The sequence below is a fragment of the Cricetulus griseus genome, chromosome 3 (assembly GCF_003668045.3).
Source record: "Cricetulus griseus strain 17A/GY chromosome 3, alternate assembly CriGri-PICRH-1.0, whole genome shotgun sequence".
Lineage (NCBI taxonomy): Eukaryota > Metazoa > Chordata > Mammalia > Rodentia > Cricetidae > Cricetulus > Cricetulus griseus.
Genome location: NC_048596.1, coordinates 42,299,030 through 42,313,084, shown reverse-complemented (window position 1 = coordinate 42,313,084; position 14,055 = coordinate 42,299,030). Strand labels below are relative to the sequence as shown.

The window sequence follows — 14,055 nt, the reverse complement described above, 5'->3', positions numbered from 1 at the left end:
TTTTATGTGTTTTCCCTGCATATGTTTATGCATACATGTGTGTGCAGTGTTCATGGAGGCCAGAAAAGATCCCTTGGATCTGGAGTTATGGATGGCTATGGTCAACCAGATGGATACTTGGAATTGAACATAAGTCTTCTGCAAGAGCAACAAGTGCTCTTAGCCACCAAGCTGTCACTCCAGACCATGTTTGCTAGATTTCAAAAGCCACCCCCCCCCAGTGTGTTCCTTTTACAGAATGAGGTTGATCTTTATTTCCTGGTTTTCAGTGGCATTCTAGTTGTCAAGGCATCTACTTTGACAAGGATTGAGGCAGAGAGGGAAGGAGGGAATCTGGTTGTAGGATATTCCTGAATCTTGTTTATTTGGAGAAATGAAATTTGAAACCCAACCCAAGTAAAGATGCTTCCATTTTATTTTAATTGTTTCAAGAGACATGGTCTCATTATGGTGCTCAGGCTGGCCCTGAACGTCTGGGCTCAAGGGATCCTCCTGTGTCAATATCCAAGTAGCTAGTGCTGCAGGTACTTAGCACTGTTCTGGTGATGCTTCCACTTTACCTGTATGGTGTGTGTGTGTGTGTGTGTGTGTGTGTGTGTGTGTGTGTGTGTGTGTCTGTGCTTACTTTTCTAGTTACACCATCAAATCATCTACAAAATCATGGGGGTAGAGAAAATCACCCCCTGTGAAGGCAGGTAGAAATAAAGAATGTAGATGATGACTTTCAGTTGCGGTCCTCAGCTCTGTTGACAAGGCCTTTCTTGGGAACTGCCACCACAGCCCCATGGTAGCCCGTTTCTAGATTTAAAGGACACATGACTTTCTTCTCCCAAAGGTTCAGTAGTTTGTGCTCATGCAGAGTGGTGGGTTATTGCAGCATGAAATTAAACAATAATTGTAATTGTCCTTTCTTCCCCAAGGTCCTTAAATACTGGAGATATTCTTTGAATGCATTTAGTCAGACTTGCCCGTGGCCACTTGTGCACTTGAGCAGGGCAAGTAACAATTTAAGGAGAGCTAATTTCAGCCTGTGAACATTTAGGGGCCACGTGGGCTAATGAAACTGATTTGTGGGCTTGTCCAGAGACATTCTCAGACTCATTTGTAGGCATCTGCTTTGCATAGTTCAGGCACCCTTTAGTTTAATTGATCCCGAACAACACAAACACAGTTAAATCTTATATATGTTGTGTGATCACACAGCTAATTAAAACCACTAACACCACCATTTCTCAATTAGCTTGGGGCATAGATAATAAGTGATTTACATGCCCTACTGGCATTAATTTTTCTGTGAAAATAATTATATGGTTACAGACTTCTCTATTGGTAAAATAGGATAAGACAGAGAAAAGCCTTTCATATACATATGTGATATATATATATCATATAAAATATAGTAAAAAGTATATATGCATATATATATGTACTCTATTGCTACTTCGTATAATTTTTCATTGTTTTTAAAATTAAAAGTTTTAAAACAGTGTTTTCTAAATTATTTCATTTTTCTTCACAAACAGAACAAGAAGCTCAAGTGAAGCTGACAGTAAGTTTTTATATTTAAACATTTATTTTTAATTTTTTATCTTATTGATGATGGAGTTCATTGTCCTATTACAACTTTTGTTGTTCTCGACTTTGTAATTTTTGTTGTTGTTGTTTTTGAGATATACATACAAAGTAGAAAATTCAGTAGAAAAATAGAGATATCCCAGATAAATCAGGACTGATATGTGCTTTTTCATTTTTGTTTGTTTTATTTTTGTGATACTGAGGATTCGACCCAGGGCGTTGTGTACTCTAGGCAAGCACTTTACCTGCTGGGCTATGTCCCCAGCTTGAGATTCTTTGAATAACCTGGTTTGACTGTAATTTTCCTGTTGTTTCTCTGAATAAGAGCAGAGACACTGGACTCATTTTGACTCTGCAACAATTGATAATATCATGTTTTACAGACACTAGGAGTCAATCACATGCTTTCTCTTATATGGTTTCCTGGATGCTGTGCCCTGAGTGTCTGCCACAGGGCCTGGTCACATAGCCAGCTGCTCTTGTGTGTTCTTGCTCTTTCTCTGACATAGAGTACTGTGCTGTCGGGCATGTAGTCCATCAGCACTCAGTTAATATGTGTTAAATAAATACCACTAATGTCTTGAATGTTTTCATTGTTTTCAAAATTAAAAGTTTTAAAACAGTGTTTTCTAAATTATTTCATTTATAATTTATTAAATTATATAATTTAATAATTAAATAATATTTAATTAAATATTTTCTCATTAAATAATTTCTCATTAAATAATTTCTAAATTATTTCAACATCTTTAGATGTTGAAGTCTAGATTGAAACTCACCTTTGCCGCTATCGGATGAGCATGATATTCCATCTTCCAGGTGGCATTAGGGAAATCCATAAACCTTGGTATTCCATAGTTTTATATCAATTAGCAAATGGTTGTGATTACAGTGACATGTTTTTCTCTACTACACTGCATTCACTTTTCTGAAGGGAGAACCCCTGGTCCTGTTCACTTCTCATGCCTAGTGTGACCCATAGTGGGAGCTTAAAGTCTACATTACTGACGGAATTAAGAAATGGAAGCCTTTTCTGCTGACCAGAATCCTCAGCCTGCCCCTCAAAGGATACTTGCCCCCTTCTTTATCTGGCAGTAGGAGCAAGAGCGCTCCATAAACCTGGGCTCACTTGGCTATTGACTCTAGTAGGGTAAAGGAGTTGCTGCCATGAGACTGAAGTTTCTCCAGTTTAATTTTGATTTTCATGGAACAGCAAAATTGTTTCAAAGGATTTCCCTGGAGCCTTATGATTTAGGGCTGGAATAGACAGAAAAGTGAGGGTTAACATTGGAGGAGCTGTTCCCAGTACAGGATCCTGGGTTAGCTTAGCAAATCCCATGCTGTGATACTAGCCACCTGCTCCAATGTGTCTGGCATATACTTAATGTTTTGTCATTAGTTTAAGTCTGTGAGATGGTGTGCTAATAAGTTGGCATCAATATTGTCTTTGCATGGGTAGGTGTGTCTTGGCAAGGAGCTTAAAGGATCATGCTTCTGGGATGGCATGATGGGCAGCTGTGTGCCTTCTGTAACCCAGAGATGTAATTGGTTCAGAGGAAATACATCTTGGAGGCTAATATTACCTGTCTTTCTTCAATTCCCTGTATAAATATGCTTGGAGATATTACACTGATGATTGGAAGCTGTCAGGATACCATGCGCTGTAATGAGTTAAAGGATATTGGGCAAGCTTTTCTGAATAGTGAGAAGCTATTCTGATGAAGCCATTTAATAGTAACTTTGAAGGCAGTGTACAAACATGTATTTATCTGCAGCCAAGTAATTAAAGTGCCAATCATTTCTATGATTTCAGAGATCTCAGCCTCGTTGAAAAGCCCTCAAGAGCCTCACCACCATTATTCAGGTAGGAAGCATGTGTGCAGAGATGGGTCAGCTGAGCTAAATGTGTGTAATCCTGCACTTGTAAACAGGAACATCCCTCAGCTTCAATTCAGAAAACTGTTCACTCTAACAGAATAATTAGATATCTCAACCATGGCACTGACTCAGAAAAACAAATTGTTGGGGTAAGAGAATTCACCTTAAAAAATTGTGTGTGTGTGTGTGTGTGTACGCGCGCGCGCGTGTGTTGGTAAATTCACATTTTGAAGGAGATGATGCTCTTGGTGTCTAAAACTTCCTTGCAAGCTCAGTGCTAGCCAAAATCCAAATATCTTAATGTTTGGAACAACTTCCTTTGTACGGTTCCCTTTTAATTACTTTGCTGAGGCTTGAACCCACAGCCTTGCTAGACAAGCGTTCTATCACTGAGCCATTTCCCAGTCTGATCCTAATGTTTTGCATTGGGAAAAGGGCAGATTTGAAAGTCCTCAGTGAACTTGAAAGTTCCCTTAGTGAACATAACCACTGAATAGATGCCACCCCTCAGAGAATAACCCCACAAACATGCCTTGCAAAGTGGCCATTAAACAGACATGTCAAGGGGCCGACTCTGTTATTCAGCAATGCCTCCTAGCACTTCAGAGTGGGGGTGATTGTCCTTGCCCTTTCTGAGGGACAGTCTGCCACAGGGCTATTGGAGAATTAAGAGGCAAATACTTTTGAGATGCAAAGCAACATAGACCAGCTGGACTTGTGCCCTGGTGTGGTTCCTGGATGGTCACTGCTCACAGTGGGTGAGATAACTAACTCAAGGACAAGGCTTTTACAGAGTCTAGCAGTCAGTGTGAAAAAGACCTTGCTGGCTTTAATTACCAGTCTTATCATATGAAGGTCATTTGTTTAGGGTCCCATAATAGACTGTCCTCTCCTGAATCCTCCTCTGTGGTGAATAATGGTTCTGTGAATTTCAGCCTCCTCATTCGAGGCTCCTATGACTGAGTCCTACAGCTCAGCAGTAATCTGTTATTTTGACTCTAATTGCCAGCCGTAGAGAAGTCTCTGGCGAGGAATACTGTAACTCATACAGACTCTGATCTGTTAGGCTATGACTCTTGGCAGGAAAATGCAGATCACTTGCCTCTAATTAAAATTAGTGTTCCATTCTCTCTGGGAAAAAGAAGGCTAACTCTGCAAAACCAACAGTAGGTGTCCCCACAGACCACTGTGCACTGGGTTTGCTTTGGAAAAAGGAAACCAGAGAATATGAAACATAGATTCAAATTCATTTAAAAAAAAGACTCGCATAGTATTTGAGTCAGTGTCTAATTTGCTATATGGGAGAGCAAGGAGATAGCACCTTTTTAGACCATGTTATATAATCGCACATGAAAGTCTCCCCCAGACTAAAATAGCCTTATTGTCTAAGGCATATTTTATATTTAAAACTATTATTTATAATATTTTTGCTAATGGAGAAAATAAAGGATATTTGGAATAAAATATTCTGGAATTTATGAGTATTTTGATATGTGGAGCTTTTTCTAAGTTTAATCGGTGCTGACCTAAAGTAGTCAATCTGTTTTTATTTGTAGCCATTGAAAGGAATAATTTAATGAGGCTTTCTCAGACCATACCGTTTACACCAATCCAGCTGTTCGGTGAGTAATCTTCCCTTTCTGGAGGTTAGGCGAGGGCAGAATGAATGTGCCAAACAAACAAACAAACAAACGAAAACCCCTCCAAAACAACAACAACAAAAAATATGTTGCTTCACTTGACTCACAGATTTCATTTTGGCCATGTGGTGGATGAAGGAAATTCATTTCCCAAAGTAGGAATTCTTGTTAACCACTGTGGGCAGCATTTAGGGTCAGACGCTCAGACCATGGGGATGGGACCTATAGGGGTCAGCAGTTGGGAAGCAAGCGTGATGCTGCACCTGGCATCCAGTGATTCTAGGCTGGACATGCACAAGGAAGAAAAGAACAAGCCAACCTTATATAATGAACACAGAAGAAAGCACTACACGGCCGTATGCTGCAAGCTGACAGGCATGGGCAGAGAAACCCTTTGTTGTTTTGTATTTGTTTGTTTTGTTTCATGTACATGGATTGCTCTTTCTTCAGATGGCAAATGTAGTTTTTTTTTTTATATAAAGCTGGAACAGTCAAGAGAAACAAGTCGGCATTAGCTAAGGGTATCCGAGTTTTTCTGCCTAGCAGGATAAAGTGCAAGCAGTTGACAGCATAACAAAGGTCCCTACGCTGCCCTCCATCTTCATTCGCCCCACACTGTTCCAATGGGGAGAGACCAGGTTGGCTTCTGATTGTTTATGCAGATGCCTACTTCCACTTGGCTCTCTGGCTCATTTTGCAAACCAATAACTCTTCTCTGAAGCCTTGAGGAATTAGGACTCCAAAGAGCTCTCCAGTGGCACCCACATGGGCATCAAGAATAAACTTTTGAGAATATACCACACATTCTCCAGATATGATTATTGATAAGGAATTAGAAACGAGGGTGAGGGGATGGATGGCTTCCTTTCTGGTAACTTAATACAATGTTCACAGAGAATAATCAAACAAACAAACAGCAGCAGTGGCAACAGCGATAACAGCAAATTAGGCCTATTTGAAGTAAAGGTATAAGAACACAGTGAGTTACAACTTTGAGGGGAACTCTGTGTGGCTCATTACTTTGCTTACACAGCTATGACACTGTATCGGTGAAGTCTGAGTCCAGCAATGATCCCTTCTTGCTCTCTAAGCTCAGAGTGGGAGCTGTGTAGCAGTTGAGCAATGTGTTGTGTCTAAAGTCCTTTGAAGTGGGGCCGAGTCTGTATCTGAGATCCTAGTTTGCTGTAACCCCGATAACATATGTGATCTGTATAACAAACCACTGAAACAAATGTTATCATTCCCTTTTACCAATAAGGAAATAGAGGCTTTCCATAACTTGTTAATGGGCACAAAAGAAAACAGTAGAGGCTCAGGAATTGACATTAGTACTGAGAGATTCCTACTGGGTAAAACCATGCCGTTATTGGTGAGCTAAAATTACACTGTATGGAGCAATAGATGTAAGCAAAACCACACCCCAAAAACAAAATCCATCATGTTGCTCATGCATAAAGCAAAGATACACATATAGCTCACAAACAGTACACAGCATAGTTAATATTACATGAAGGGCAGTTATAGAAATGCTTGCTCCTTTATTGGGACTGGTAATGATGAACTCTAGGTTAAATGTCTCTAAAGATAAAGTTCTCTTGCTGGGCATTGGTGGTGCACGCCTTTAATCCCAGCACTCGAGAGGCAGAGGCAGGTGGATCTCTGTGAGTTCAAGGCCAGCCTGGCCTCCAGAGCGAGTGCCAGGATAGGCTCCAAAGCTACTCAGAGAAACCCTGTCTCAAAAAAAAAAAAAAAAAAAAAAAAACCCCAAAAAAGATGAAGTTGTCTTGAGCCAGGTGTCATAGCATGTGCCTATTATCTCATCACTCAGGAGGCTACAGCAGGAGGATCAGAAATTTGGAGCTAGTATGGGCTATGTAATGATTGCTAGGTCAGCCTTAATTATAAATCATGTCTCCAATAAAGTCTAACAGTGGTGTCATATTCGTACAGCCTTAATATTACTTTTGTCTAATTAGTTTACAGTAAGTACAACTTAATTCTTCTATGTCATTAGATGCTTCGTTATTCCTCCCTCTCCCCACCTTCATCCGAGGACAAGTCAGGCCGATTTGCGCCCTGCCCATGCTCCCGCTCCTGCTAGCCACATCTTCCTCTGATCACAGGGACAAGTGGACTGACTGACTCAGAGTCAATCTTTAGGGCACCAATCACACCCCAGACCTGCTATCTTAATGAACTGGCTTTCATTTCTTATTGCAGCTGGAGAAGAAGTGACTATCTACAAGCTTGAAGAGAGTTCCCCTCTGACTCTGGATAAGAGCATGTCCTCTTGGTCCCAGCATGGGAGAGCAGCCATGATTCAGGTGCTGTCCCAAGAGGAAATGGATGGGGGCCTCCGTAAAGCCATGCGAGTCATCAGTACCTGGTCTGAGGATGAAGTTATCAAGCCTGGGCAGGTTTTCATTGTGAAGTCCTTTCTCCCGGAGGTTGTACAGACATGGTATAAAATCTTCCAGGAGAGTACCGTGCTTCATCTTTGCCTTAGGGTAAGTCTGAAGCTGAAAGACCCAGAGCCAAGATGGACAGAATAAAGACATAGAGGTCTGGCTACATCCTTATCTAAAATGGTTTTTCTTCAACCAAAGGGAGTTTGATAGTTTTTGACGGTGGTGGAGGAGTTTTATTATTTTTGTTGTTTAGGACATTTATTTTTTGGGGTATAGAGTACTAGAAGCTAAATGATGTTAGATGTTGGGCAGTTAGGAACTGTTTGATCTTTAAGTAAGAATCTTTGATCTTTAAGTAAGAATATGTTAGTGAGCCATTATTTATTTTTTTGAGAATTTCATGAGCTCTGCATTTACGCTTGCATCCCTTTCTTTCTCTCCATGCCCTCCCTCCCCCAAGTTTTCTCCAAAATTCATTACCTCTTTTTTCTACAATTATTATGGATAATTTATATGGATCACACACACACCACATGTTTGATATATACATACATATATATGATATACATATATCATATATATACACACACGCTTTAATCAGCTCTTCTTCTTCTTCTTCTTCTTTTCTTTTTTAAAGGAAATTCAACAGCAAAGAGCTGCCCAAAAACTCATCTATACCTTCAACCAAGTCAAACCACAAACCATTCCCTACACGCCAAGGTGGGTAAGCCTGGCATTGTGGCTCTTCATTATAAGAATTCCATTTAACCTCTTCTCAGGCCATTAGACATGAGAAATATCAGACCCAAGGGAAAGTTCTCCATGACCCTTTTCAGGGTTCTTTCTTCCATAGTTATACACACTGGTATAACAATAGTTAGATGTTCCAGACATACCCGGGCTTAAGTTCCTGAACTTATGTGAGCAGAAAAAAACATTCAGACAGATGGATGACCAACATTTCAGTCACATGAGACAGGAAGATGCTGGGTGTAGTTGCTAACACCCAGCAGTATTTTGGCCCCCAAACATATCTATTTAAAGCTTAGTTGCTTACCTAGCATCCTAAACCAATTAGGAAGTTTGTGATCATGAACCCTCATGATTTTCCCTTGGGTGTCTTGATAAGCTTGTATTCATTTATCAAGGAAAATCATAAGTTGGTGCTGAGGAGTTAGAATGAAGCCCTTTTTCCCATTTTACAAGAAATTTTATAGAGTCCAGAATGAAAAGTTGGATCTGGTACTCATAAAATAAGTTGACAAGTTTTCTCAAAGAAAAGGGAGGCGAATAAGCTTGGGAACAAACCTCCCAGTTTTGGGGTTCCCTCTTTCCATGGAAAGGCCAAAGGGTAGATGATATGTGTGGCAGAGTGCTCTGTATGGTAACTGCTATGCTTGCTGTCTTCTAGGGGACCATTGACTTCTTTTTCCATCACAGGTTTCTGGAAGTTTTCTTGATCTACTGCCATTCAGCCAACCAATGGTTAACCATTGAGAAGTACATGACAGGAGAGTTCCGGAAATACAATAACAACAATGGCGATGAAATTGCCCCCACCAACACCCTGGAAGAGCTGATGTTGGCTTTCTCTCACTGGACATATGAGTATACCCGGGGAGAACTGCTGGTTTTAGATTTGCAAGGTGATTAATTGAAGATGCAGGAGGCAAAGTTTCTAGAGATCACGCAAAGACTGGGGTGGGTTCGTGGAGCTGCTCTACCTGGCTTGGCAGAGAGATACAGGTATTTAGTTCAGAGACATTGCACAATGATGAGCATGAGTACCCACTCTGATGTTTCCTGCTTAGATAGAGGGTGAAAGATAGGCAGGAAGTTAATTATTTAAATCTTAAATGTTTAACTACATGGGGAAGGATTTTTGTACCATTCATTTCAGTGTCATCACTTTGCCTTGTCTTATTATTTCCCAGAAAAATTAAATCACATATCTACATACATGGGAAAGCTTAAATTCTGGATATTTTTCATTATTTTGAGGTTATTGCCTTGACAATTTATGATTTAGTTTGCTTTCTTTGATGTATTCCTTGATATGACAGTTCAGGGAAGTCCTTGGCTCCAAAAGAGGGCTGTGGTACAGGCTTATTTAATGGAAACCTTTCATCAGAGTATCTCCCATTATCACTACCTCCTGCTGGATGTCTAATCCCACACATTCAGCATGTCTCTAGCAGGCTTTCCCTGTAAGGAGGGCATAGAATTTGTGTTATGGCCCAAGTTTAGTCTGGGCTCATGGAACTGGAGCTGTGGATTTAAATAAGGGATCTGGCCAAGAAGCTGTCATAAAAGTTTCCTTATTTAATCCCAGAATCAGCACCTTGAGGCATATATTATTGGGAATTTAGGACCAGAAGGTTTAAATAACTTGCCTCGGGTTGCACAGCTCTTAAAGGGGAAGCAGGAAGCAGACTTAAGTGGTCCCATCCTACATATCGTTTTCTCCTCCCTGCACTCCTAGATTTCTTTAAGAGTATCATTCTGAGAGGAAATGGCCATCTTAAGGTATATTTAAACAACCTGAACTTTCTTCTTTTTCTTTCTGATTTTCTTACCTTTCCAGTCCTTGGCAAAACCAAGCTAGGAGGCTGGGGAATGCTGAAACTGACACTCAGAGGGCATTAGGAGCAATGTCCAGAACTCTGTGAAGTCACTTTGAAATCTGTGTCATCTGCTCAGGGATCCATCTACACTTAAAACATTGTACATATTACTAAGTGCATCTGCCTTTTTGATATTCCTGGTGTTCTCAAGGCTGTATTATATTTCTAAAGCTCAAAAACAATTTTCAGGAAGGAATATAAACTGAATTAGTGTGTCCAAGAGAATTCAGCTTTTTATACCAGCAAACACTTGATGACTCCACGCCCAGAGTGGGGGTGCCAGAGGCATCTGTTTTATAGTTCTGTTTGGGCCGACATTGATTGTTTTCATCTGTGCTCCACTGTTGGTGTTTTGCTTTGAATTTTGGGTGGAGTTGTTTAAAAAAGCAAAAACAGAAACAACAACAACAACAAACAACCAAAGCAAAACTTTAAGGAATTAATGATGACTCTTCAGTGTGCTTTGTATTTCACTTGAATAAGGTTTTGTTTAATGATGTTTATGTTTGGGGATTTTTATGTCTCTTAGTAATCCAAAGTGACATTAAACAGAACAAATGCTGCGATTATAGTCTTGGAGGGGAAAGGGAATTAACTTTATTCTTTTCCTGAGTAATTATGTGAATTGCTGAAATAGGCCACTGCAAGTCAACTAAGTCAAAACATTGACCTTCAAAGAAGACCCGAGCAGACATCACAGAACCACAGAATAGGTGTCATGAAATGCATGAAACTTATCCGAGAGCTAGATAATTGTTGGGCTGAATTCGTGGAAAAACATGAGTCTATAATAGTAATTATAAAGTTATAATGCTGTCACTAGTTAACTCTAAACAAGGCTGGAAAGGAAAATTGTGATTTTTAAGATTTTTTTTGTTCATTTTTATAATGCCCTTTGTTTACTAGCATTTCTAGTGTCTGGAAAGATGATGGTTTCTGCCAGTCTCCACTTCGAACTAGCTGTATGCCCTGAGGAACAACCACCTAAACCCCACCTCTCTCAGTTGGAAATGGGAAAAATAATATTATTTCTTGAAGTCATTTGGTTATTAAATTATTAAAGAGCTCAAGTAATGCAAGTTCTCTACATGTATCAAGGCCTCAGTAAATGTTTCCTGCTGTTGTCAGTAGTAATCCTTGAATGGCCCTTTAAAGTAGAATTTGAGCATCAGGTATGAGGGCACTATCCTTAGCCGAGTGGCTCCAGGGCTACCACAGGGAGACTCCTCTCCATTTCAGACTCCACTTGTTACTGCTTTGAGAGGAGGAAGGATGAAGAAATACTAGGGCAGTTGATTGTTTTTCTCCTTCCCTTTCTCTTCTTCCATTCTTCCAAGAAGGTACAACTTGTTAACTCAGAAAGAGTCATAGCATTCCCGGAAGCTGAACTCTGAGGAGAGGTGTGGTCTATTTCCCATCATTTATAACTCTAATGAAGTTTTCTGGTCTTTTTCCACTTAAAAAGTCTTACAAGGGAGGGCCTGAATAATCATCATTACATTTTAAGTCCAACAGTTAATTCCCAGCAATGGAAATTAAAGACAGTTGTATTTCAAATTAGAGTGATGGTTAGCTTTTTTTTTTCTTTTCTAATTCCATTTTTCAATGGACTTTTGGAGATACAGTATTCAATTTTTTATTCAATAAAAGCGATTTCTAGCAAAAAGTTAGCACCCACATCACCATGAATGATGTCACTACAAAGAGGTAACCTGTTTACATGGATGGAATAGAAGGTCATTGGGGATGCCAAGTTGGATAAAGTTCCATGGACATTCTCTGGGTATGGGTGTTTGCTCATAATGACATCAGTAAAGAGAGATCATCAGGGTGTTTATATATCAAATATGCTTACTTGTTCTCTATTTTCCAAATATCAGGAGAGTCTGAGACCAAATGGACTGGGTTGGGTGTTCTTGTGTGGCTAGAAGAGCCTGGTGTCTTAGCCTGGCTAAGGGATGTGGATGGCATTGAATGGTTGGCCTTTGGGGCCTTCTCTCTCTCTTCACAGGCTGTAAAGCCCTTCTTCCATTAGAACACCTCAAAATGTGTATTCAAGTTAAGTTTATATAGACATGGGCCTAACACTTGAGTCATTGCTGTAAACTCCAGGCTTAAAGTTCAGTCCTGTTTAATTAAAATGGTAAAGACTGAACTATCAATCTGTCTACCCATGGTGCTGGGGGATACACTTCTGCCTGTTATTCTGTTTGTTCACTCCATGGTTGTAGAGAAGCAGGGGCTCCCTCAGATGCCCCTCCTTGTCTAGATGACAAGAAAAGTGCAAAGAGCTCCTTCCTGTGGCTTTGAAAATATGAGGGCTCAGTGTGGTATGCTTTGTACATTTAACTTGTGTTTGTGTTTCAGTCCAACATTTTCTTTTCCTATTCAAAATCAATGTGAAAACTTGCCAGGCTAGGGGCTGTTAAAAGGTACACTCAGAGAGTTTGTAAACTTTGATGAGAAACTTTATTGCCACTAGCCCATAACTGGATTGCACTATCTTCCATTATTAGCCAGACCACAACCTACAGTGACATCATCACCATGACTATCAGCAAGAGGAACTGCAGATATTAACACAGCACCTTGTGACGCAGGCAGATTTCAAAATACTGTTTGCAATTATCGATTGTTAAATATGATCGTGGAAAAAAGATCCAGGGTAGTGCTGGTTGTTGAATGTACTAATAAAGAAGCGCATATTTGTATTGTAATGCAGCAGCTAAAATGCTTTGATATATCCCTTTCAGGATCATAGATTTCCTTTGTTATATATTTAAATCATACATTCTAAAATGTTTTTAGAAAGGGCCTCTTAGCTTCATTCACCAGGTTGACAGAGTCATGAAACAGTCCCCTCCTGCAAATGGTGAACCAATTGGTATTAGTTAACTGATGTGGGGGCTCTTCCCTGGAGAAGTCCAATACTCTCTCTCTCTCCCTCTCTCTCAGCAGTCCCTAGTTTTCTGTAGTTCTTTATCTAGAGGTGGGGTGGGGTCCCTTGAAATTTGCCCCTTCCACTTCAACAACACATGCACTTTTTCCAGCAATTAGCAAAACAGAGTAATATTCTAAAATCCATATAACTTTTGAGTAATCACCCTACAAAGTTAGCATTTTGCAAGCAGAGAACAAAAGCCCCGGTCAGGAAACAATCTCAGAAGTTGTTGGGTGTGCCTAGGTGGCTCATCACTGTCTAACTGGCATCCCTGAACTGTTGTCACTGTGGGGGAACTAGCCACCTCACTGCCTGCACGTCATCACAGAGGTTGGGTGTCAAACCCAGTTCTGATTAAGTTCAACCTTAAACTGCACCTCTGTTGTCTTTGGAGGCTTTGCTCTTTTCTTTCAAAACTAAATTTTATTGAAGATACATCCCCCAAAATGAACAGAGCGTAAGCATCCACCTCAAAGAGTTTCCTCAACTGAACACACAGGTGGAGCCAGCTCTCAGATCAAGAATTTGGTGCCTTTTTATTCTACTGTTTATAAGTGCTGTATATAGATAGAGCATTTGATGTGTCTCTTTGATGCACAGAGGCTGTATCTGCAAAACCTCCCAGGGCCTTGCCCTTGCTGAGCACTGATGGAGGCCATCTAAGGAGACCATGAACTAGTGGGAGGAACACAAGCATTGCCCCAGCTTTAATCCTGTTATGGCCACTTAAGGGATACACCATCTTTGGCAAGTTCCTCAATCCCTTTGAACATCAATGTACTCATTGATGTAAATGAGGATAAGATGTAAATTGAGGATATGAGGATAATATTTCCCTTTCATGAGAATTAGAGAAAATAAAATTGGATGTCTTAATGCATACAACTGGTAAATGAATGGCAGATACAGAGATCTATTGACAGATAATACTATCATCAAGTCTTATAACACCATTAAAACACTAATTTGTGGCCAGATGTTCATTAATT

General features: G+C 40.1%; 1 protein-coding gene across 1 annotated transcript in view; it reads left to right on the top strand.

The window, feature by feature from the left end:
* Trpm6 (transient receptor potential cation channel subfamily M member 6) overlaps nucleotides 1-14,055 on the top strand; it is a 158,146-nt gene that overhangs the window by 132,680 nt on the left and 11,411 nt on the right. Inside the window, exons 31-36 of the mRNA XM_027406549.2 lie at nucleotides 1,524-1,549; nucleotides 3,389-3,439; nucleotides 5,010-5,075; nucleotides 7,314-7,600; nucleotides 8,139-8,221; nucleotides 8,942-9,147. Of these exons, the coding sequence (XP_027262350.1) occupies nucleotides 1,524-1,549; nucleotides 3,389-3,439; nucleotides 5,010-5,075; nucleotides 7,314-7,600; nucleotides 8,139-8,221; nucleotides 8,942-9,147 (719 nt within the window). The remainder of the gene's footprint in view (nucleotides 1-1,523; nucleotides 1,550-3,388; nucleotides 3,440-5,009; nucleotides 5,076-7,313; nucleotides 7,601-8,138; nucleotides 8,222-8,941; nucleotides 9,148-14,055) is intronic.